The sequence below is a fragment of the Misgurnus anguillicaudatus genome, chromosome 12 (assembly GCF_027580225.2).
Source record: "Misgurnus anguillicaudatus chromosome 12, ASM2758022v2, whole genome shotgun sequence".
Classification (NCBI taxonomy): Eukaryota; Metazoa; Chordata; class Actinopteri; order Cypriniformes; family Cobitidae; genus Misgurnus; species Misgurnus anguillicaudatus.
This window is the reverse complement of record NC_073348.2, coordinates 17,341,151-17,366,379: the sequence shown is the minus strand read 5'-3', so window position 1 is coordinate 17,366,379 and position 25,229 is coordinate 17,341,151. Positions and strand designations below refer to the sequence as shown.

General features: G+C 35.6%; 1 protein-coding gene and 1 long non-coding RNA gene across 2 annotated transcripts; one reads left to right on the top strand and one right to left on the bottom strand.

The window, feature by feature from the left end:
• Nucleotides 1-1,732: 1,732 nt before the first annotated feature.
• Nucleotides 1,733-25,229, bottom strand: LOC129447329 (keratin, type I cytoskeletal 18). The gene is made up of 9 exons (XM_055209016.2): nt 25,092-25,229; nt 22,188-22,585; nt 20,766-20,848; nt 20,521-20,677; nt 13,714-13,878; nt 11,205-11,330; nt 8,682-8,899; nt 3,934-3,962; nt 1,733-2,249 (listed from the first exon to the last, which is right to left on the bottom strand). Exons 2-9 carry the CDS (start codon nt 22,578-22,580, stop codon nt 2,134-2,136), a joined length of 1,287 nt encoding a protein of 428 aa, XP_055064991.1. The 5' UTR covers nt 22,581-22,585; nt 25,092-25,229; the 3' UTR covers nt 1,733-2,133.
• LOC141369032 (uncharacterized) lies at nt 16,055-16,888 on the top strand. The gene is made up of 2 exons (XR_012372525.1): nt 16,055-16,602; nt 16,812-16,888. It is a non-coding gene; the product is annotated as an uncharacterized lncRNA (long non-coding RNA).

Sequence of the window (25,229 nt, the reverse complement as noted above, 5' to 3'; positions counted from 1 at the left end):
ACGTATGTAATACAGTTGAGGATGGGATGCTGTTATCTCTGTGCAACATTATGTATCCTTAAAGAAATTGCTGGACCAAATTCAGAAGGAGATGAAGTCTATAATTACATAATTACAATTATTCAGCATAACTGCACTTGTCCAATATACAGACACCAACATATGACTTCAGAATTCATGTGTTACCTTTGGCATATTGTAACATCAGTCTAAGCAACACTGTACAAAAACATATACAGTACAAAAAAGGATCAGTATCACATTCATAAAGCCTTTCATCAATAATAAAGGGGCAGGGGTATGACAAATGTGCAAATTGATTTTCAAGTATGTTTAAGGTTCAGGGTGTAGCAGGAAACGTCTTATGCCCGTTGTATTCCTACAAATCCCCGCTCAAAGAATCACGTTACCACGAAAGAATGGACGATTCTTCAAAAGAAAACGAAAGGCTTCTTTCAATAATTGCCCTGATTGGTTTCCATAGAGTCCCCTTTCAGTGTAGGAATGAACCTACCTCATGCCTTTGGTGATGAAATGTCTTTGTGAAATGTTGTTTATCTCACTCATGCCCATGTTCCACGTGCTTACTTATGAAAATCACATATTGTATAACAGTAACAGAGACCAGCATTATTTAAATGGTTATTATGGTTTAAAATGAAAGTGGATATTTATTTGCTGTTTTGCCTATTAAATGCATGTCTAATTCAGGTTACTTGTTGTATTTTGCACCTATCATGATATGAAATATATCTAATCATAAAACATGTGTAACAATTATGAAGTAACAGGGCTCTAAACTAACTTTTTGCACTTAGGTGCACCAGCACAAAAGTTAGGTGCACCCAAATTTTTGACCGCATCACATTTATAGTTCACCCAAAAATTACAATTATTTTGTAATAAACATAAAAAATACCCTAGCATTCATTTACAAACAAACACTATCTCTGATCTATGGGGCAAGACATTCAATGCTACCATCCGATGTTTTCACCAAATCCTTCTGAATTTGGAAGGTTTCTCAGGGAGTGTTAGGGTCATCTTCTCATGATGACTGCCAGATCAGCGCAGAAATTAGGTCAGATTGCTATTGACCCAAATGCCAAATCCTGCTTCAGTCCAAATCAGCATATCAGGTGATTCATTTACTGGCCAACAAATCAAATGAGCTCACTGTACTGTGGTATAGGCCATACAGTCTTGTTTCTTTAATAAAACTCATAGACACCCGCTGATTATCTTAAATTTGAGCATATGAAACTTAAAAAAACAATACTTGGGTATAAATGTAGACCTACCAGTATATGGTGTTCTACATATGTTGTGAAACTCTTAAAAAGTCTTGTAAAGTCTTTGAATTGTTTAACAAGAGACATTTATTTTAAAGATGGCACCAAACACACATTTTACAATAAAACATCTGTTGGGTTTCAGATGATAAAACAACATATATTGTTCAAAATTAAAGAGTATTTCATTTGTTTCCTAAAGGTTTTGGAATATGCATGAATTAGCCTACTGTACTGTACACCTGTGACTACACTGCTAAGACATCTGTGTGAACTTGACAGACATTGACTTCACACAGTAAGACCAGTTGGTTAAAAGTATGAGAAAATCTCTATCCTTATTTATTTGCAATTGGTAAAACATTGTGTTCTTAATGCTCTGATATTCACACATTCAAGTGTAAAAACTTTCTGCCCCACTATTAAGCATACAGACACAGTTTGCATGTAATCGTTTATTTTGTTACAATTACAGACCAATAGATGAAATGTCTCAAAAACTTGAATAAATTCATTTAGCTAAGTATTAGTAAGTAATTTAATACTTCTGCACCCTAAACTCTATATCCTAACAGAAATAAATATGCATGCAAGAAGAAAAAAAGGTTAAGTGGCTAAAATGAAATAACAAGAACGTTTGTTTTCTCTTCGGATCTGATGGTTTTCCTTGGTAATTTTAGCTCTTTGTTGTTTGAGGAACGAAAGTCGATCTCTTTGAAAGACTGTGAGTGAAACAAAAATTGGTGTTATTCACGGGCCTCTGGGGGCCCAGGGTAATGGGGCTCCTAAATGGACAATAGAGGCTTTTATAGGAAATCACACAGGTGGTTTTGTTCTTCTTTTACTTCTTTGACTCTTCAATCTGTTCGACTTCACTGGATTCATCCACCACTTTACCATTGATCATGGTTTGTGTTACCACCTTTACTATCTTACGGGTACGAACGTCAGGCTCCTCTGCAGAAAGAAAGAGAGAGGGAGATGTGTTTCCTTTCAATCAAACATATAGACTACATTCTCACACATGTACTGTAAAATCTGTGTTGCTATGGACTGTTGTGTTATGGACGGTTACTGTGTTTGGCTGTGTTTAATATGTCATTAGTCTTTGGCTATCGTACAGCCTGTTTAGCACTCAGGTGAGAAGGCAAATTTACTCCCAGTATGGTAAACATTCCTGAAACTCGGATGAAGTGGTCCTGTATAGTTTAGTGGTGAAGTATTGTGATAGCAGTGCAGAGGGGCATGGGTTCAAACCCAGGGAATACACACGTACCAACAAAAAATGCATGCTACATTGTCTACCTAGTGCGTAAATGTAAATTTAATGAAGCTTTATCAAGTACAGTTATGCATCAGGATCGTGCACTAATATTCAAAAACGTCTTGTCGATCATTAGCAATAAAAAGCTATGCCGTGTTTACTTTAACAATAATTTCCCAAGATTTTTTCTTAAATGCGGAAAATAATATACAGGTATGGCAATGTTTCTGAAACCAAAATTAATGCAGCTTTGGTTTTGAAGACAAACATTTAAAGTATTATAGTATTGATCTTACAAGAAAGCGTAAATATTTTAGGAACTGGCTAATTCGTATAAAGTGAATCGTACAAAAACATATGATTATCATAAAAAACAATAAACCCTGCCCCTAACCCCAGCGTTACTGGGGCAAAAGCAAATCATACAACATGACTGTACAACATGGATGATATTACGTACTGCCCGAAAATAGTCCCCTGCCATTGAAAGTTTCTAAGGGACTATTTTTGGCTGCTGCATAATATCATTGCGCCTTCTGCAGCCATGTTACAGCAGCAAAGTCCTTAATTATTACGCCAGAATAAGAGTTTAGTCCTAACCATATCTGCCTAGAAAATCGCAACTTTTAATTTTATGTCGGTCTTAGTACACAATGTAACTATACAGAAGAGTCAAGTTTAAAATAATAAAATATCCAAACTCTTTGGTTATTTTTTAGCGTGATGCTAATGGTCTAATCAGATTCAATGGATTATGCTAAGCTATACTAAAAGTGGTAGCGCCAGACCTGTAGATCGGCTGAATGGATTCTAAAACGGTAAAAATCAAATGTTTAACTCGAGGGGAGCTGGAAAATGAGAATAAGGTAAGTTTAATTTTTGCAATATTTTGGATTTTTAACAATTAAACATTGAAAATGTATCTTGCCAGGAGAAGAATAATTCCAGCGCTTTTATATGAGATATCAGCACTATTGCAAGACCACCACTCCAATGTAATGACTGGAATTAATTAATTTTACTCAGTAAAAGACGGTTAACTTGTATTAAAATTAAGTTCTGTCTGTATGGTTTAGGAAGAAATTCCCTAATAAACTCACAGTAAACCTCAACAGAAGATTGGCACCAGGTACCATCGTGAGAGGACGCTTGAATTGGAATCATTATGTTTATTTTAATGTTTATTTTTAACTATGCAATGTTTGGTTGTATGTGTGCGTACATTTATTGAGGTTTTGTTTTATTGATTTATGCAAATTCCCTTCTAATATTTGCAGAATACAACATGCAAGATAACTTAGTTCAAATTTGTTCTAGTGTTTACTGAATGTAACAAGTGACATTATAACAGCATATTGTTTATAGATAAATACTCACTCTTGGGTGGTAGAGGCTTCTCTTTAACCCTTCAGAATAAAACAAAACATGATGTAAGTTTATAAATAATTATTTCACCACAGTGATTAAACCACACCATTTGACTGATACTTTACATAAGGATAAGTATGAAAACATTGCGACGAAACATCTGTCAAGCATGACAAAACCATTAAAGTAATCCCGATAACTACTGTATATTACAAGTTTTCCGAAGCCTTTAGACACACTGTAAAACCCAACAAGTTCAGAGTACTCAAAAATTTTGTTGAATTGGATTACATACATTTTTTTTAAGTAAACCAACATCAAACATTTTAAGTAAAGATAACTTAAAAAATTTCAGTTAACCCAAATTTAAAAGTTTATGCTTCATTTTATTAAATCTTTAAGTACAATAAACATAAAACTACTGTTTATTATAAGGACTGTTTAACATATATATTTTTTGTATTCCGTACTTAAAACCTCTTTTTACCAATATATTTTGGTCACAAGTCACAGAAACAGATCATGTGACTCATGAAAACTTAAGACCAGTGAAAGTGTGTTGAGACTGAACTCAGTGCAGACTTTCACACAGTCATAGTTTATATGATGAAGCAACATATATCCAGAGGTGTAAAGTACTCGAGTAAATGTACTTCGTTACTGTACTTAAGTATTTTTTGGGCTACTTTGTACTTGTACTGAGTATCAAAAATATAGGCAACTTTTACTCTCTACTCAATTACATTTTTGATTGGGTATTTGTACTCTTTACTCCACTACATTTGAAATGACACTTAACGTTACTCGCTACATTGTTTATTCGTCAAATAAAAACGAGACGAAAGTGTCAGAGGGTGATGATGGATAGAATCTGTGGTCGCGAGGTTACACGCACACACACAACTGAGGGACTTCATTTGGCGCTGCGCAGAGCAATCGTATGAAATCAAAGTACTGCGAGACCGAATCAAATGCATATGGAGAAGTCTGGTCTCGCGGTACTTTGATGTCAAACGCTGAATGGCTTGCGTTGAGCCACCGTAGCGGGACATCTGCGTGCTGCGTATGTCATAAACTGTAGAGAAAAGTTCGCGTCTGGTCTGAGAGAAGAGATAAAGAGCAAACATATGGATGCATATCACATTTGCTTCTGTCAAGGGACCCTTTGTTAAACATGTGATGCTACAATCAAAACAAAAGTGATGCGCGATTGCCGGAGGGTCATCCCGCAACTCAAAGGCAAGCACAAATGTTTATATACTCTGACGCTACTGTATCAGCTAACCTGAGCTGGTTACATAACTTGATATAACTTACTATATAAGTAAACCAGCGAGGTCCTGTACTGATTGCCCGAGTAACTTAAGTACATTATAAGATTGATAATAAGTGTACAATTTCACTGTCCTCACATTTAATCAAGTATGCTGTAATGTATTTACTGTAAAGAGGGATGCATGACGGAAGAAATGTAGTGCACTTAATGTGAGATAGTGGTGTTACGTACTACATGTGTTTACAATTAATCTTTCAAATGAACAACTTCACGTTTTTAATATGCATTATCATATTTCTGTTAGTGTAATTTTAGTTTACAGCAGGCGCGGAGCTATGGGCGGGGCCCGCCCAGATTGACAGCTGGCCCGCCCAATCAGAAATGTAAAAAATACTACTCTGTATAGTTAGACATGTATACTACTTTATGTGGTGTAATTTATCTATTGCATGTTATGTTAAAAACAGTAAAATTATAAGTAAGCCTGATAACTATTTAAAAACTATTAAAGCAGTTGAATGTTGCGTTATAATGAAATATTCCCGAACAGCTTTCAGCCATGCTCACTTTGAGAACTTTTTTTGCAAGCAAGTAGAAAACGTATTTTGAATAACAACACGTTATAAATATGTGCTGCGCGCTTTCCTCTCAATAACATAAACACACAACAAATATGACAGCGGGGTAAAAAATAGAAAGAAAACATCTGATCACAGTGATGTTGTTTGATATAGCGATATAGCAGCACTATAAGTCACGCCACGTTTATTGCTACACTTTATACAATATAGCCTATTGCTTTTAAGCAACAAATAGCCTATCATAACAACCTATAAGCCTACTGTGTAATTGAGACATTAATTTAAGAAATGCATTAAAGCAGAAAGACGTGTAGGCTGCGGAAATATAGTGGGTTCACTTCAATCCACACCACAGACGTTCTTGGTTTGCTTCTTATTTATTAAATCGAGGCAATTGTTTGATCAAACATTGATTAATATTAAGATACAATTTATACAAAATGAAATTCACTTTAAAGAAAGTCTTTCTTCAAAACAAACCTCGCAAAATCGCTTGCCCGACGTCCATTACGGGTTATGGCGAATTCCTGTCGGGCTAAAAAAAATGATGCGCCTTGGCCGTCGGGCGGAGGAAAAAATATTGTAATGTGTTCGCATTCTCTCAGATTTAGTTAGGTAATTATGTTGTATGTAATTCGGCGTCATCTTGTTAGCCATTACTATCCTCACTAACAAGTGAAACTGTCAGGAAATGAAGTGAAAGCATTAAATCCATTATTCCTTTCGTTCACGTCTGATATGCGCGCTCCTCGGCTCCGCTCTTCACGAGTAGGCTTGCTCTTGTGCTCATCAAAAAGTATATTAAATGTTTATTTATTTGTCATTTCGTTTAACCCCAGAGTCTAACATTATTCTAGCAATTCCCTTTTTCTTTCTTTATTTAGTAAGTTAACTTAAATATGTGAGAACGAAAATATATTTTTAGTGATTTGCATGAAGAGAATATGATGTTAGAAGCTTAATTTTAAGCATTTAGTAGCCGTATTTATTTAAACACTTTAATAGGTTATTTAAAAAAGTATAAGGTTTTTTTGGGTTCATTTATATTTCCTGTCACTGTGTGCAGGTTCTTTTTTGTAGGCTATGAGAGCCCAATATTTTTTTTACCAAAAAGGCTTAATAAATGTCACGTTGCATTACAATTTAAAGTATCAATAATGTCAAAAATGTGACGTGCAGTTCGGGTGTGTGTGTATGCTGTTTAAATTAGTGTTCTGAAGTTTTGACGAATTTTATAGACTTGTTATAGTTTCTTATTCAAAAGTGACACCCATAGATTCAGGCCCACCCGGACTTAATCCATGCCCACACCCATATGTCACGTTCTGCATCCGCCACTGGTTTACAGGAATTTTTTAAATATTAAAAATATATCTTTTTTAGGATAGGCCTATATAAGAATATTTGGTAATGTTAACAAGATTTTAATAAAGTATTAGTAATTGTTGAAATTAACATTAACAAAGATGAATAAATGCTGTATAAGTGCAGTTCATTATTAGTTCATGTTGAGTAATGTAGCTAACTAATGTTAACTAATGAACCTTATTGTAAAGTGTTACCATATATTTATATCACAAAGTTAGGCTATATATTTTTCAGCATGGCACATTCAAGTACACAATGACACTAAAATTAAATGGGTTTAAATTAAATTGAATGTAGATTTCTAGACTAAAATCTCATGGCATTTAGTTGAATAAAATTAGACTAAAACTAAATCAATTCAGATGACAAAAATATGACTAAAACTTAATTAAATTTTTGTCAAAAGACTACGACTATGTTTAATCTGTGTTTGTTCTGCCAGGTCAAAATTTTGAGGAGTTTGATTTCTTTTCTATATTAGGAAATAAAACCTCATAAATAAACTTTCTTAGTTTTCACTGCCCAGATCTACAATGTCTCTTTGTGTTGAGGACTAGTGCATCTTTGAGCCAACATTCAGTACGAGTAAAAATACTTGAGTACTTTTAAATTGGGTTACTTTAATACTTTTACTCAAGTCGTATTTAAATTGGTAACTTGTAACTTGTAGTGGAGTAATTTTTACAGTAAGGAATTTGTACTTTTACTCAAGTATGGCTTTCAGCTACTCTTTACACCTCTGCATATATCCGATCTACAGCCTGAGCACAGGCACTACACTTCTGAACAATGGTAAGCACAAAACTAAAAAATAGCAAACTCTTTTAAATCTCCAACATAAATAAATGTTTAACACTATTGAGTCTTTCTCTTTACTAAAAAACACATAAAACAGCACTTAATTTCAAAAAATGCTCTCGTATTGCAGGCTCATGCAAAGCATGCTGGGAACTGGAACCTCCTCAACCAATCGTGTTGATTTAACTTTAAACTGAAGTAAATTTGCAGTGCCAGACTCTTTCTTAGCTTACCTGGCAAATTGAACTCATCACAACCACCAAAAGTTTGTAATTATTTGCAGTGTTTGTTACAATGAGGCAGTGGTATTGAAATTACTCCGTTTGGAAGTAATAAATAAATTCTTTGAGTTCTTTGACTCATTTTATTTGAGTTTGTGGAACTTAAAATGGCGAACTTGTTGAAAACACATACAATTTTTAAGTTCAATAAACTTTTTCACAGTTTTGAGTTCAGTTCACTCATTTTAAATGAGTACATTGTACTGTTTGGGTTTACAGTGCAGAAACAGTTTCAACAAAGCTATTGTATAACTTCAGAAAACCTGAAATAGTGATATAATATGTAGAAATCATATGTAATGAATGTTAATATTGTATATATTGTATTTTAATCTACTTTTTCAGTCATTGATTGAAATAGAGCCTTGTGTGGTGATATTTTTGCGTTCTACTGTAAAAATACATCAAATGGGTTTAATAGATTAATAAACTCTTAGCAATCCTTGCACTCACGCCTCCTCTCCCTCCAGCAGTCTCCTGTAGGTCGCAATCTCCATCTCCAGGTTCTGTTTGATGCGCAGGAGCTGCTCATAGTCGGTCTTGGTGCGCTGCATTTCCAGGCGCAGCTGAGACAGGTTATCCTCCAGCTGACCAAGGGTAACCTGCAGTCGCTCCATCTCCATGCTGTACTTCTGCCCAGTCTCACCCAGGTTACCTTCCAGTGCTGCCACCTAAATGAGAGGGAGATGTTTGAAAACTGGTATTTGTTAGGTGAAGTCATGGCCTAGCCATTAACAGATGTGCCCTGACATTGACCTTTGGTGCTCAGTAGTGCAGGTTTGACTCTGGGTTGCAACATTGGTTTATCACACTCTTCAATTCCTGTCTTTTTGCGCTCTTTTCCTATTAAAGGTGGGGTGCATGATTAAAAAATAAATAAACTTTGGAAAGGGGAGTCGGGCTGAGTCCCAAAACACACTTGTCTGGGTTGCGTATATGTGGGGCGGGTCTATCAAAAGAAGGTCCAGATTCTGTTGGGGTAGGGGCGTGTTTGATTAGGTGATTTCAAAAGTCAACATTGGCTTTCAGAGATCATGCACCCCGCCTTTAATAAAAACACCAGTACAGCCAAATAATTGCGATGTTGTTTCAGTTAGGCCACACAATTTTTATCCATGTGTTTGTGAGGAATTGTTGCATCCGGTAGAGGGAAAGATCCTAAAAAATATGTAAATGTGGATTCGCACACCTGTCTGTGTGTTTGGTGAATACTTGCCATGGCTATTCCATGTCAATATGTCGATCCTATTTACTTTCCACATAAATGTGTTTAAACTGCCAGCCATTGGTAACTTAAAGGGTGAGAAGTGTGTAAATAAAATAAGTTCCTTTTTAACACTGGTCGCATGCTAAAAACTGAAACTTTTTATTCATTTTGGCTGTTAATTTACACAAAAATGGCATTTTGGGGGCCTGAAAAAGCAAACTTTAAAAAAGTTTTTTTTAAAACAACACTTATCATCTCTGTGTAAATTACAATAACACAAACTGTGAATATGGTGATGTCATTTTATCTGTGACATCAGCAACTATACTGACCTAGCATGCATAATACAGTGTTTTTATTTGTTTTTGTGGATTTGTGTGAACAGAGATAATTCTAAAAACCTTGTCGTCTCTGTACATGAAAAACACAACAGTAAAAGTAAAAATTTTCAGCTTTTCTGTATGTTCATTCTACCGTTTAAAGAGACACTCCACTTTTTTTTAAATAATGCTCATTTTGCAGCTCCCCTACAGTTAAACATGTGATTTTTACCGTTTTGGAATCCATTAAGCTGATTTCCGGGTCTGGCGGTACCACTTTTAGCATAGCTTAGCATAAGCCATTAAATCTGATTAGACCATTAGCATTGCGCTAAAAAATAACCAAAGAGTTTCAATATGTTTCCTATTTAAAACTTGACTCTTCTGTAAGACTCTTCTTCTAAGACCGACGGAAAATTAAAAGTTGCAATTTTCTAGACAGATATGGTTACTTTCATTCTGGCATAATAATCAAGGACTTTGCTGTCGTAACATGGCTGCAGGAGCCGCAATGATATTACACAACAGCCCAAAATAGTTACCTTAGTATCTTTCAATAGCAGGGGACTGTTTTCAGGCATTACGTTATATCATTGTGCCAGTTTTAAATAGGAAACATATCGAAACTCTTTGGTTGTTTTTTGGCGTGATGCTAATGGTCTAATCAGATTCAATGGATTGTGCTAAGCTATGCTAAAAGTGGTACCGCCAGACCCGGAGATCAGTTGAATGGATTCCAAAATGGTAAAAATCAAATGTTTAACTTCAGGGGAGCTAGAAAATGAGCATATTTTCAAAAAAAGTGGAGTGTTCCTTTAAGGCAATGACCAGTGCCAGTAGTTCACATGACTTACTGTTCTTCAGAGTTCAAGTTTCATGCAAGCTTTGTGTGAAAAACAGACTGAATTTCATTTGGACCAACTGCCCCTGGCCACTGTATGCTTTCATTGTATCGAAAGTTTCATTTTTGGGCGAACTGTGCATATACTGTATTCAAACACCTCTAATTATTTTAATGTTGTTAAATGATGCATGCATATAATGGGTCACATGTGTGTGTGTTTGATTAGGTATTACGTACAATATGCGAGTATACAAAATGTATTCACTGTACCAGCATAAAACTAAGTGGAAGTGGAAGTTCTGATGCACAAAAACCTCTTTGGTATACTTTCAAGTTCACGTCTTAATGCTTCTGACCTATTTAAGGTGCCATTAACCAGACAATGAGCTGTTATTTAAAAACAGACAATGCCTATGTGTCCACTAACATTTGACTCATGGAAGTAGGTACTTATGCACTCACGGCCCGGGTCAATCAAATAACCTAGATGTAAAGGGCAGGGTTTTACATTGCAGTGTTAAGCTGGAACTGTATCAGCATTGGCCAGCGCTTGAAGTTCAGGGAACAGAAGTGGTCTTTAAAAGGTTCCCTGGCCTGGGTCTGACCTGTTTGTGCAGGCTCTCCAATTCCACTTCGAGGGTCTGCATGAAGCGTTGTCTCTCGGTGAGCTCACTTTGAGCTCCTCTCAGGGCTTCATTGCTCTGCCGCACCTGCGTCTGCACCGTCTCCAGCTATATACATACACATACAGTAGAGGCATGAAACACATAACAGACAAAAACACACAATACAGTTCATCCTGTAAAGCTTCAGTGCATCCCTTTTAATGTCATTAAAGCCTATTTAAACAGTTTTAGTGATGCAGTAGAGGTATAAGCTTAAATGTAAATAGAACGGCACACTGTTATTTTTTCTCTCCCAAAAAGTTTGCACTTCTGTGACTGAGCCCTTGCTAAAGTGTGTTTGGATGTGTGCATGGGGGCCTACTACTTTAGTGGTATCAAATAACCACGGTTTAACAATGGTAACCATGTTTGTTTGGTTTAATTTGTAGTAGAACCGCGGTAACCACAAATTAACCATAGTTTAACTATGCATTTAGTTTAACAAACACTGCAGATATAGAAATGGCCACCAATCTGCCATCTTTCTATACTTTTACTACATTAAAACTATGGTTAATTTTCTTAAAAGCAGATGTTATGGCATTTGATATATAACATAACTAAATTCAGTAACATGTTTATAAGACTGACATGACACCTTCATAATCATAAAATGACACGTCATGAACATGAAGAAGATTTTATGCAAATTTATGACAAGTGTCATTTGTTCAATTATGTCATTTTTAATGCAAAGATGACATTGTTTAAATGTCTTTGTTATGACAACAACTTGACATAAACCAACACATCATAACTTGTCATAAATCTTATTTAATTAGTTTAATGTAATTAACTATTTTTGCAGTGATATGGAACCAACATGACTTAACCCATTATTGTATTGTTTTCATTTAATTTTAGGTGAATCGATCTCCAATGCAATAAAATATAATTTTATCCATTTTAATTATTATTATTATTATTACTGGATGGTTTATTTTATTTGTTAAACACTTGGAGTAAACTTTAAAAAAAACAACACTATGAACTGATGAATATTTATGACGCTGTTATAAAACTATTTGACAGAGTATTAACCCTTAATGACATTTTAATGACAAATTAAATTTTTTTCTCTGGTAAAAAGTGGTCAGTTATGTTGTCTTGGTAATGTCAAGTTGTCATAACAAAGACATCTCAAGCAATGGCATATTTGCATTGAAATTACATAATTGAACTAATGACAGTTGTCATAAATTCTCCTTCATGTCATGTCATGATTATGAAGGTGTCATGTCAGGCTTATGAACATCTCTTCAAGTAAAGTGTTACCCTAAATTCATTTCAGATAAACCTATTTAAATGTTTGTACTGTAGACTACCATGGTATTATTTTAAAAAAATAATTTAAAATTTTTAAAAAATAATTACTTATTAGCATGGCATGCGTAATGCATCATGTTATTTTTATATATTGTAAAGTGTCAAATAAATAACATTTTATTTAAAGGTGCAGTGTGTAATTTTTAAGAAGGATCTCTTGACCGAAATGCAAAATAATATACAAAACTATATTATCAGGGGTGTATAAAGACCTTTCATAATGAACCATTATGTGTTTATTACCTTAGAATGAGACGTTTTTATCTACATACACCGAGGGCCCTCTTACATGAAAGTCGCCTTTTGTGCCGCCATTTTTCTACAGAAGCCCTTAACGGACAAAATGTTTTTACTAAGTTGTCTCCGATGATGGCATGTTTGTCTGGTGGCGGCTACCGTAGCTTCTCTATGTGTTTCAAAAGCGAGGGGTGAGCAGTGAACTGAGCCATTGGTTGCAATTTGCAACCTCACCACTAGATGCCGCTAAAATTTACACACTGCACCTTTAATAATTTAGTAGAAAACAATGTTAATAGCATGGAATTGTCCAAAAACTACCCATACAATTCCATGTTATTATACCATAAACCCTGACATTGTTCCATATTCAACAAATTATGTTTTTTAAGTGATTTGGGAATTTCTGGTATCATTGCATTACCATGGCAACACCAAAAATTTGCAATGTGGGACTTTTAGCGGCATTTAGCAGTGAGACCAACGGCTCTATCCAGGGCTCAGCCCTCTTTTTCCAAATGCATAGTGAAGCTACGGTAGCTGGACAAACACGTCATCGTCTGAGACAACAAAAACGCACTCTTTAGTGTAGTTTGTCCATTTAGGGCTAATATAGAAACATGACGGCGACTTCCATGTAAGGAGACCTGCGGCATATGTAGACAAAAACTACTCATTTTAAGGTAATAAAAACCATATCGTTCATTAAGTAAGGTCTTTATACACCACTGATACTATAGTTATGTATATTATATTGCATTTCTGTCAAGTGATCCTTTTAAAAATCCCACATTGCACCTTTACTTTGTAAGCGAAATGTGATCAGTGTTTTGGGAACTCTAAATGGAAATCACGGTTCTGATTCTGTTCCCCTGAGGAAACTGACCTTCTTACGGTACCAGCTCTCAGCCTCCTCCTTGTTCTTCTGAACAATGCCTTCGTACTGAGTCCTGAGCTCAGACATAATTGTACCGAGATCAGGGCCGTGGGCCGCATCCACCTCAACATTAACTTCCTCTTGAGCGATCCGTGCCCTGAGGCTGTCCATTTCCTATAGAGACAGTAAAGAAAGATACTGATGTTGAATGACTAAACAAACTTTAGTTTGGAATTAACAAAAACAGTTTGTCCAATGAGATATTTAAACATGTTTGAGCAAGTTAAAAGTGCGTACATTGTGTGTTTGAACATTGGGGTGCGGTTTGTGTTTGAGGTTTCGAGGTCGTATGGAGTGAATGTTTGGAATTTGATACAATGTGGTGGCACAAGGTAGGTGGAAGTTACTTTATTATTAACTTCTTCTCAATGAATTTTTAATAGTGTTGATCTCACGTTGCTCGCGAAAGCCACTCGCACAAACAGACAAACACTCCTGACATTGTATACGATCACTGGAGTGTGTCTTAAGTGTTGTTCACACAATGGACGATAATGATAACTATAAATATAGCTTTAAATATAACTATAAATATAATTATAAATATAGCGGAGTTCAGGGCCGCTGGAAGTCATTTTGAACAGGGGGTGCTGTGATTTTTTTTTCCAAAAACACCTGTAAGCCTATAGGCCTATTTAAAATACATTTTAAAAATAAATACATTGAGTTTCACTACTTTATTGTCATATACATAATAATATTAATTAAACTTCACAATTTTCAATCTCCATGCGGACAAAATTATTTTACTTTCGTTTTTAAGTAAGGATCACAGGTCGATTAACAGTGGTAAAAGCTGGCTGAAAACATTCTCACAGTAACCCAGCTAACAATTTTTGGTTCCCAAAACGTTCCCCTAACGTTAGTTTTTGGTTCTCAGAACGTTCCCCTAACGTTAGTTTTTGGTTCCCATAACGTTATTTTCCAAGGTTTGTTTTTGGTTAGCCAGGAAAGTTTTCTTTACAGAAATAGAACGTTATTTTTAGGTTGTTTTAGCGTTTTCCTAACGTTAGGAGAACGTTAGAATAACGTTAGGAGAACGTTAGAATAACGTTAGGAGAACGTTAGAATAACGTTAGGAGAACGTTAGAATAACGTTAGGAGAACGCCAGAATAACGTTATTCTAACGTTCTCCCAACGTTAGGAAAACGTTAAAATAACCTAAAAATAACGTTCTATTTCTGTAAAGAAAACTTTCCTGGCTAACCAAAAACAAACCTTGGAAAATAACGTTATGGGAACCAAAAACTAACGTTAGGGGAACGTTTTGAGAACCAAAAACTAACGTTAGGAGAACGTTAGAATAACGTTAGGAGAACGTTCTCCTAACGTTAGGAGAACGTTCTCCTAACGTTAGGAAAACGTTAAAATAACCTAAAAACAACGTTCTATTTCTGTAAAGAAAACTTTCCTGGCTAACCAAAAACAAACCTTGGAAAATGCACAGCTGACATGTAGTGAAAAATTATCTCACCAGGGCGCGTTGCCGCGGCTCTGTGCACGCACTGACAGAGCGCGCAAGACTCCAGCCTCAGTGAAGAAGTGAAGGCTTACAAAAGTACGGCACGTCTATTAGTACATCCCATGCTGTGTTTTGGTTGTTTTTTATCTATCATATCTATCTAAACTAAGTAAAACACATTTCCGTATAAGGAGGAATAAAATAATTTATTTAATACAAAATCTATAATAATTAAATTATGCTATTACTGGAAAAAATGTCTATTAAAATATTATACCATTATATAACACAGGTTATTTTATATAAAAATACCTCAACACATCACATATTATGTATTTAGATAACATTATATTTTATCAAATATATAATAGTGACTTCAACACACTAAAGAAGAGTTAAAACAGATATTTATTGAAAATATATAAACATGTAATTTAGTTTAACAGACCTTACAGCAGCCGCCTCTCCATTATTAAGTAACAACAATCAGCATCTCTCTCTCAGTTTTTACAATAATCAAAAGCTTCTAACTTCATATTCTCTTCATGGAAATAATTAAAATATATTTTCGTTTTCACATATTTAAGCTACTAATGAAGAAACAAAAAAGAAATCGCTAGAATGATATACTCTGAAGTTAAAACGCAATGAGAAATAAATCAGTCACTTAAGGTTAAAAGATCTTACCACAGTTAGTCGGCTATCCGTTTTTACAACAATAAAAAGTTTCTAACATTATATTCTCCTAAAATTCTCCTCAAATCGATTGGAAATCACTCGTATATATATTTCTTCTCACATATTTAAGTTACTAAATCAAGAAAGAAACAAAAGAACCGCTAAAATAAGGTTATTCTCTGAGGTAAAAACGAAAGGACCGTTATTTTTTAAATTCACGACTTTTCCTGAGCACAAGATAAAGCGGGTACTCGTGAAGAAGGCGGTAAGCTCGTGCAGACAAGCACGCGCATATTAGACGTGCACACTAAAGGAATAATGGGTTTAATTATGCATTCACTTCATTTCCTAAAAAAAACACATAACCAGAAAATGACCATTGGAGAGCGTTATGTGTAAGTTATTTTTGGGTTATTTTATGGTTCCAGAAAACCAAAAAATAACCAAAAAATAACGTTCTGTATAAGTTATTTTTGGGTTATTTTAAAAATAGCCACCCTGCAACGTTATGGGAACGTTATTTTATGGTTCCAAAAAAATAACCAAAAAAGAACCAAAAAATAACGTTCTGTATAAGTTATTTTTAGGTTATTTTAAAAATAACCACCCTGCAACGTTATGGGAACGTTATTTTATGGTTCCAAAAAAATAACCAAAAAATAACCAAAAAATAACGTTCTGTATAAGTTATTTTTAGGTTATTTTAAAAATAACCACCCTGCAACGTTATGGGAACGTTATTTTATGGTTCCCAAAAAAGAACCAAAAAAGAACCAAAAAAAAACGTTCTGTAAAAGTTATTTTTAGGTTATTTTAAAAATAACCACCCTGCAACGTTATGGGAACGTTATTTTATGGTTCCAAAAAAATAACCAAAAAATAACGTTCTGTATAAGTTATTTTTAGGTTATTTAAAAATAACCACCCTACAACGTTATGGGAACGTTATTTTATGGTTGCAAAAAATAAAACCTAAAAATAACGTTCCCAGAACGTTATTTTTTGGTTCCCAAAAAAATAACCAAAATATAACCAAAAACTAACGTTGGGGGAACGTTCTGTGTTTGCTGGGAACATACCTAATACATTTTTATTTCGATCTTTTCACTAAACAGTACTATTATTGTATTTTTTTTAACTTAATAATTTAACCTTATCCCCATGGGATTTAGAATGTTCAGTGACATTACTGCCAGATTCAAACGTCTTTCGCGTTGGTTGGATCCGGACGAGCTCAGCGCTGTCATATATCAACACAATGCAGTGTTTTCAACCTCATAATGTTTATTTTAGATTTCAAACATTTAAATACACATAAGCACTGGTATAACAATAGCCTACATTTACTTTGTAAAATACACAATGATGTCTGTGGAACCAGCAATAAAAATCTATTCAAATAAGATAATAATTAGCAAAGAATAAATAAATATTATTTTCAATTTTCAAATAATAATAATTTGCCGACGTGTGTTATTCATATCAGACAAACACAGTGGAAGCAACTATAAAGTTTAATGTTATAAAGGTTATAATGATACCTGTTTGAAAGACGGAGACGCGCATCTGTCAATCAGCTATTACATAACAGAGCAAGCGAGGCCAGAGACGAACGTGCGCTTAAACAGAAAATATTATATGGAATAATTTGTGCATCTTTGAATAACTGTAAGAATACATTTCCTTTAAATAATTTTGTCAAGAGATAATGTTTTTTCCACTTTTATTGCTTATTTAGAGTGCGGTTAAAAGCGTGTTTGGCGCATTTAGCTGACCTCAGAGTTTATTTCAGTAATATTGCTGTTTTCCCGGTAATAATAATAATAATATTACAATTTACATGTCAATCCTGCTTCCTTGACTGCTTATTAATTTTATTATGCTGTTATGTTAAGTTATTCTATGTGGATATTTATTGCCATATGAGATGTTCATTGCCGTTATATGAATACTCTTGTCTAATATTCAAATCATATGCGGAATAATGCGTGCATCTTTGAATAACTGTAAGAATACAGTTCCTTTGAAAATAATTTTTGTCAAAGTTTTGAGAAATAATATTGTTGTGAGGATATTTATTGCAGACGTTTATTGCCGTTCGTCTATACTATGGAAATCATATAGCCAATAGGCTATATAATGTTACCCTTCTCCTGCCACCAGGCTAGAGATTTTAAACATCCTTAATCCACATTTACTAGTGTATCAAATAATATCTCATGATCTATCATCATTACGCTGTCTAAATTTTGCTAGTCAGTTTCTGGTTACCTGTGCAATTAAAAAGCTGCACATCCATGTATGTGATAAGCAAACCCGCGTTGTCATCACGTTAATACTGTAGCTTATACGCATATTATCAACGCGCTCCTTCCCCTACTCTAGCAAAAGACACTCGCGTCGCGCATTGCGCCGGTTGTATAATAGAGTCCACAGTCTCTCATGAGTTATGGGACGAATGCCCAGGGATTTCAGAATTTCTGTGTGGGCATGCATCAGCGAAAGGTGTGTGAGTCTTTTCTGGTTCATGGTGCTGCGTACATGTCACCAATAGACGCAAGGCAGAGAAAGTGCGCTCGGATGAGGCCACGGAGATGGGTAGGCACAGACAGTAGGCTAATGAAATTAAAATCCAAAATACACGTAATAACCTACGTGTGTCAAAAATAATTTCCTAAAATAAAAAGTAATATATAAATTGTGCAAAATATTTTTACTTAAAAAATCTCCCTCTCGCCAACAGGGGGTGCTGCAGCACCCGCAGCACCCCCACTTCCCGCGGCCATGGCGGAGTTCCCACCACAGCTATAAGGATAAAGAGACGAGGAACAGTAACATAAAACGGATATTTTTGTGACTGTATAACCCTACGCGTGAGTTTAAAATGAACATGTTAGCATTATTGTCTGTTAGCATGGACGCTAATATATAGTCATAGTATGAACACACCGTTATTCTCCAAATACACCTGAAAAAAAATGTGCCTGCATGAATATTAACAATGACTTTTTCTTATTTAAAAAACAATACAGCAGTTACCCTCGAAATCAAAATTATTTTTCTTTGTGGTTTGTCGAAAGAAAATTAAAGCTCTACATATTTTCTATGTACATTTGATACAATTTCAAGTACATGTTGTTTGCTTAATATTTCAACGAACGGTGAACAAAGAGTTAATAGCAAAATATCGCAAACTATATCTTCCTCTATGGGGATTTTTTTATCCAATCAACTGCTGTCATGGTGGGCAAGACAACTAAAACAGCATCTTGCAAAGCATGCTAGCTTAGCCTGCAACATAGTCATAGCAAGCTGCCTGAATAATCAATGCTATCTCACGAGAATTCGTATATATTTTACGAGTTGGCTTATTCGTATTAATTCATACAATCACATTCGTAAGTTTTGGTACGATTTGCCTAGACCCCTATGACGTTGGGGTTAAGTGCGGGGTTAGGGGGTTCGGTTTCGTTGTTGTTTTTTAATGAGAATCACACAATTTTGCATGATTAACTTCGTATGAATTGATACGAATAGCCAACTCGTAAAATATGTACGATTTCTTGTGAGATCAGGCTGGAATAATAGAGTGCCGCAGGAATTACATATTTTTTTTAAGCCAAACCACATTTTTTCCAAATAATAAATAATCTTTACAGATGAACACAACTTTGTTGGAAATTATTTCCATGTTGCCTCGTTTTTGAGATCTGATTATGTTTAAAAACCATGACAACTTTGTAGTCCCATGAAACAACAGCCCTTTTAAAGACACTTTAAAGCTTTAAAACATAACGACTGTGGTATTACTGCTTTGTTTAATGTCGTAGAATAAAACATGAAAACATCTTGGGCTTATGTTAACCTGTAATGTTAACGACTGTTGGGGGATTACGCTGTGATTCTTAAGAAATTCAAACATTAGAATACAACTCATCTTTGCATTCAAGCATTTCTTTACACTTGTCATGTAATGTTTACTATGTAGTTTAATTTATTAATTCAGTGATGCATCATTTATTAAATTTGTTAATTCTGTGTAGCGCAACTAAACTCCGCCCTTTCGCTTTGAGTTGTGGGGAATATCAGCCATTTGCGTGTCCATGGATCTACACTTCGAAATTTCACCTTAAACAGTAGACCATCCAGAAACTTTATGGAAACGTTTTTAACATGCTAATTCTAATTTTAAATACTATTTTGGATGGATAGTATGACGCAGATTGGGACGCAGGGTCATTCTGGCCTGCAAATAACAATTAACATATGTTTGACTCTATTGCAGAAGTGTAGCTGTGAAGCTCATCTTATATTACATTATACAAAGAAGCCGTAAGGATTGAGTTACGAGTGGCTCCGATCATAGCCCTTGTCTGTCAAAGACAACAAATGATTTGAGATGCTTTTCACAGATACTCTATGCGTTCTTATGTGCACAAAAGTTGAACTTTTGTGGTTGCTTGATACAAACAAATGTTTTTCACTGATGTCAAAGAATTTATGAAACCACTGAACTTTGGCTTGCATGCTAGTTTGTGAACTGAAGGAATGTTGGAATGAGGAACATCAGTAAGATAAAGCATTAGTCATTGCATTTGTTAGGTGGATCTCTGACCTCCTCATGGTTCTTCTTCAGGAAGTAGAGCTCCTCTTTCAAGCTGTCCAGATCACCACGAAGTGTGGCGATGATCTGGTCATGATCAGACTTGGCTTTCTTCAGGGCCACGCAGTCCCGTTCCACTGACTGGCACATGGCGCTCTCCGTCTCCCATCTAGGACATAAGCAAACACATGAGTCTATACCTACTATAGTTCCTCTGCCGATGTTCGGAGATGGGTTTTTTGTAACGTCACACTTACTTGATTCGGAAATCATCTGCAGCCAGCTTGGCGTTATCAATTTCCAGCATGATGCGAGCATTCTCCAGGGTTTTCTTCCTTACCTATGATAGATGAAGATGGTAAAAAATATGTCTTTCTTCCTTATTTACTTGATAGATTGAAAACTCAAATCAAATAATCACAGTGAGAGTGGAGTTAATTATTGAAGACATTTGGTTGGCACCCTTACAAAGACGCTACGCATGGGGCAACCTGCTCATGTTGCTTTACTCAACTGGCACAACGGTGATAGGAAAATAACAATCTAGGTTAGGCTATAACCTAACCGAACTTACAGCAATCTCTGTTAACCATCAGAAAGATCACTTTTGCTAACCAGCGTGGGAACTCGTGGTGGTTTGAAGATCGTGGTGGTTTGTACCTTGGAAACAAATCCAGAGGTTTGACCACTACAGGAGCATTTTATGCATATTCTCCGACGGACTGGTTACTTTCCCTTTTCCTGTTTTACCTGCTATTACTTTCCTGTTAAAAGGTAACTGTTTAGTCTAAGAGGAGGTAATCATTTACTCTAACAGGTACATCCCATAAGGACATGGCTGCTTAGAGTTTCAGGGTGTGTGTGTACTTATATTCCATGACTATAAAAAGTTTCCTTTATGATAAGATGGCAAAATATATGCACATACGTTTACATTTACGCTTTTGGCCGACATTTTTATCCAAAGCGACTTACAGTGCATGACAAGGTATACATTTTTTATCAGTATGAGTGTTCCCTGAGTTCAATCCTACAATCTTTTCCACTTCGCGTCGTGCCGCATTACAACCTTGCGTGTGCATTATTTTCTTATAATTCAACGGCCCGTCGTCAATTATTCCTTACATATGCCGCAGTTAAACTACACATCCTCATCCCATGTCGTCAATATTTGACGCACTTGACCATGCGTCAATATGTTACGCGGAGGGTATACCTTTCGCGTCATTTTTTGCCGAACTGGGGACTTCAATACTATTACGTCCGTTGCATTCTCTTTCCTATTTTCTTAACATTTTCGCGTCGGTTTAGGGTTAGATTACGCAAAATTAAACAGTGTACGCGAAATTAAACAGTTGTCACCTGGCGTTGGGGTTAGAGTTAGGTACGACAGTTGTCACCTGGCGTTGGGGTTAGAGTTAGGTTTGGGTAGGGATGTCATTATGTAAATCTAACCCTAAACTGACGCGAAAATGGTAAGAAAATAAGAAAGAGAATGCAACGGACGTAATAGTATTGAAGTCCCCAGTTCGTCAAAAAATGACGCGAAAGGTATACCCTCCGCGTAACATATTGACGCATGGTCAAGTGCGTCAAATATTGACGCCATGGGGATGAGGATGGGTTGAGTTAAACAATACTACCATTTAACAATAGTCTGTGGGATTTTAAGCACATACTTCCTGTTCCACGGCATGTGCTTGGGCCAACATGGAGTCGACGTCGTGCCCTTTGGGCACACGCTCCAGCATCAGCTGCTTGATCCTTAGCTCCAGGTCAGCGTTGGACTTCTCCAGAGATCGGACCTTGTCCAGGTAGTTGGCCAGGCGGGTGTTGAGGCTCTGCATGGCCTCTTTCTCATTGGTGCTGTTCCCGTGCAGGCCGTTGAGGGACAGGTTGCTCAAGCCGTTCAGATCTGACAAGCTCATGGAGGAAGAGCGGGACAGGGGCTTGGAGGCAGCAAATGAGACGGCGGCTTTAGAGCGAACGCGTCCGCTGTCCCTCAGAGACATGCTGGAGAAAGAGGGCTGCCGGCCCAGAGACAAGCTCCGTACTGAGAAACTAGATGACATGGTCTCTGTGAAAGACATTGATAGATAAGAGTCTCACAAAGATATTCTTTTAAATGTAAGAGATTGCACAAGTAATAAAAGCAATGCTGTATCGGAGATTTCTAGATTGGACTGTGATGGTACATAAGACAACAGATTGAAAAAGCGGCTTCAGGTTTAAACACTGTGCAAACAGACTTTTCTATTGCTCTTCTATGCTGGATTTAACAACTAGAAGTAAATGTCCAACCTGCATAAGAAATGACTTCTCAACTCAAGGTCTGTTTAAGAGAGTCAGTTCACACCTTCATAATCAATTCATCTCCTGTCATGAAGTGATAACCATCTGACAGCCCTGCTACTATAGAAGACTCTGAACTGAATGAGGCTTTATGGTGACATAGGACCAGAAATCCAACTCAAATATGATCCTGTCTGTGAAAACCAATTTTTTGCTTTTTAAATAAAATCTTCCTACATCATATAAAGAACATTCTGTGAAATTAATATTATCTGAGAAAGACCATGAAAACCCTCAAGCTCCTAATCTCATCATTATATTTTAAAATTTTAACCCGGGTTTTTACAGACTATGTCACATATTTACAGGTATATACAGTACTCATATACAAATAATTAGAAGAAACACATTAAGTATTTTAAATTGGTTGTGGAGCAAAATATTTTGACAGAATTCATGTTACTGATCAAACAAATGGAGGTGAATTCTTCCAGGTTGAAATGCTTGTGTGCAATCTGTAACCTGTTGATGTTTTCTTTTCAGTTAGGTATTAAGTGCATCATACGAAGCATATGTAAATGGTGAATGTATTGTTGCTTTGTGTTGGCACATCAAACAGTTCACCAGTCGCCTTATGCTAATGTGAGGTTTGTTGTCGTGGAGACAATGCTGAAAAGGCATGTGAGGGGCCCTTAAAGATTTTGAAATTATGCTTATTATTTTACAATAATACTGTTCTTCGGAGAGAAGCAGAGTCAATTCAATGTGTTGATTTTAAGTTGTGACCCCGCTGCATATGATGTGCAAACAAAAAATCAGGAAACCAGAAAAGAAAATGACACTCTAAAACGAAATTTTTACACATTTTTTGTGTTATGCTATTTAACATGTTATTTAAACAGATTATGTGTCATCTTGTGTTGATTTTGTGTTAAAATAAATAAAAGTAACAACACATGTGTTGTTTTAATGCTAATGTGATCGTCTAAATACCGAAGTAACACGAAAGTTAAGAGATGTTAATTTCAACAGTTCAGTCATCATAATACAATGAAATTTAGTCATATCTGTATGGCGTGATGATGATAAACTAGAAAAAAATATATATGAATAAAAATGATTTATATATAAGACGTTAAACACTGTTCCAGAAACAGTCAAAAAGAGTAAAGCAGCATGCCCATCTCAAAATATTACTGCATCTTCTCTTGTTAACAATACTGAGATAAATAAAGTTTGAGAGAAGTTAAGCTCAGAGTGCAGGCAATGCATCCAACATACATGTAACAGTATTTTACTGTATTTTTACAATACACTGTAAAAAATTCTGTAGAAAATACATTATTACTGACAGCTGGTTGCCAGAAATTACTGTAGATTTTACATTTATGTTATATACTGGCAACAGTTTGTTCAAAGTTAAATGAACGTGAAATATTTTCAGTCTTTGTCTTCTACAGTAAGTTACTGGCAACCAGCTGCATAATTAAATTTTTTACAGTAATATTGTAAAGTTTTGGACAAGAAAGCTCAATGTTTCTGTTACGAAAACACACTATTCAAATTAAATATTGTTATATTTATGTCTAAGGGGATACTAAGGTGCCCCTTCATATCCCTAAATATGATTTAGAGTAATGAGTTATGCAAATATCAATTTATGTTATACTATGCATCATATACTTTTTATCATACTGCTGGTTTACATTTACATGTACAGTAATATACATATGTATACACCAATATTAAAAAAGCTCTGACTATGTGGATAGGGTTCCTCACGCACCATCTTTGCATAGGGACCAGGATTCTGTGCTACGCCCCTGGTCTGTCATCTAAAACATTTTACTTCAAACTAGTACTAGTTTGTGGATGTGGTAGATCTTTAAAATAAATTATGGCCAAAACACTGTCATTAAAAAGGTCCCTATAGCTGTCACTAGGGTGGTTCCTTTCAAAAAGTACATCTTTGCACCTAAAGAGTTGATGTTAGTACCAAAGAGTTCATATTAGTACCTCAAAGATACAGACTGGTATCAAATGTATATATCTTAATGATATATATTAGGACTTGTTTAGCTTGAGACCATTTTTCCTGGCAGTGTACCTTACTTAGTCCAAAAAGGTCTACAATCACCCAAGAAATTTGTATTCTTGCAATGTACATCTCTCTATATATAAATAGTATAATTATCATTAGTATATTAATCATGTAGAATTTCAAAGACATTTGGTATAAACAACGCTGTTGATTAATATGTGGTCATTGTATAAGTTAAAACAGTTCATACCTGTTGCCTGTACAGTGGACGAGTACTTCTGAAATGTCTGGAGTGAAGAGCGTTTAGCTGTACTCTGTACCTAACGGTGCCTTCATATAGATCACAGGACAGGGGGCGTGGCATACCTGAACACCTGTGGGCGGAGTC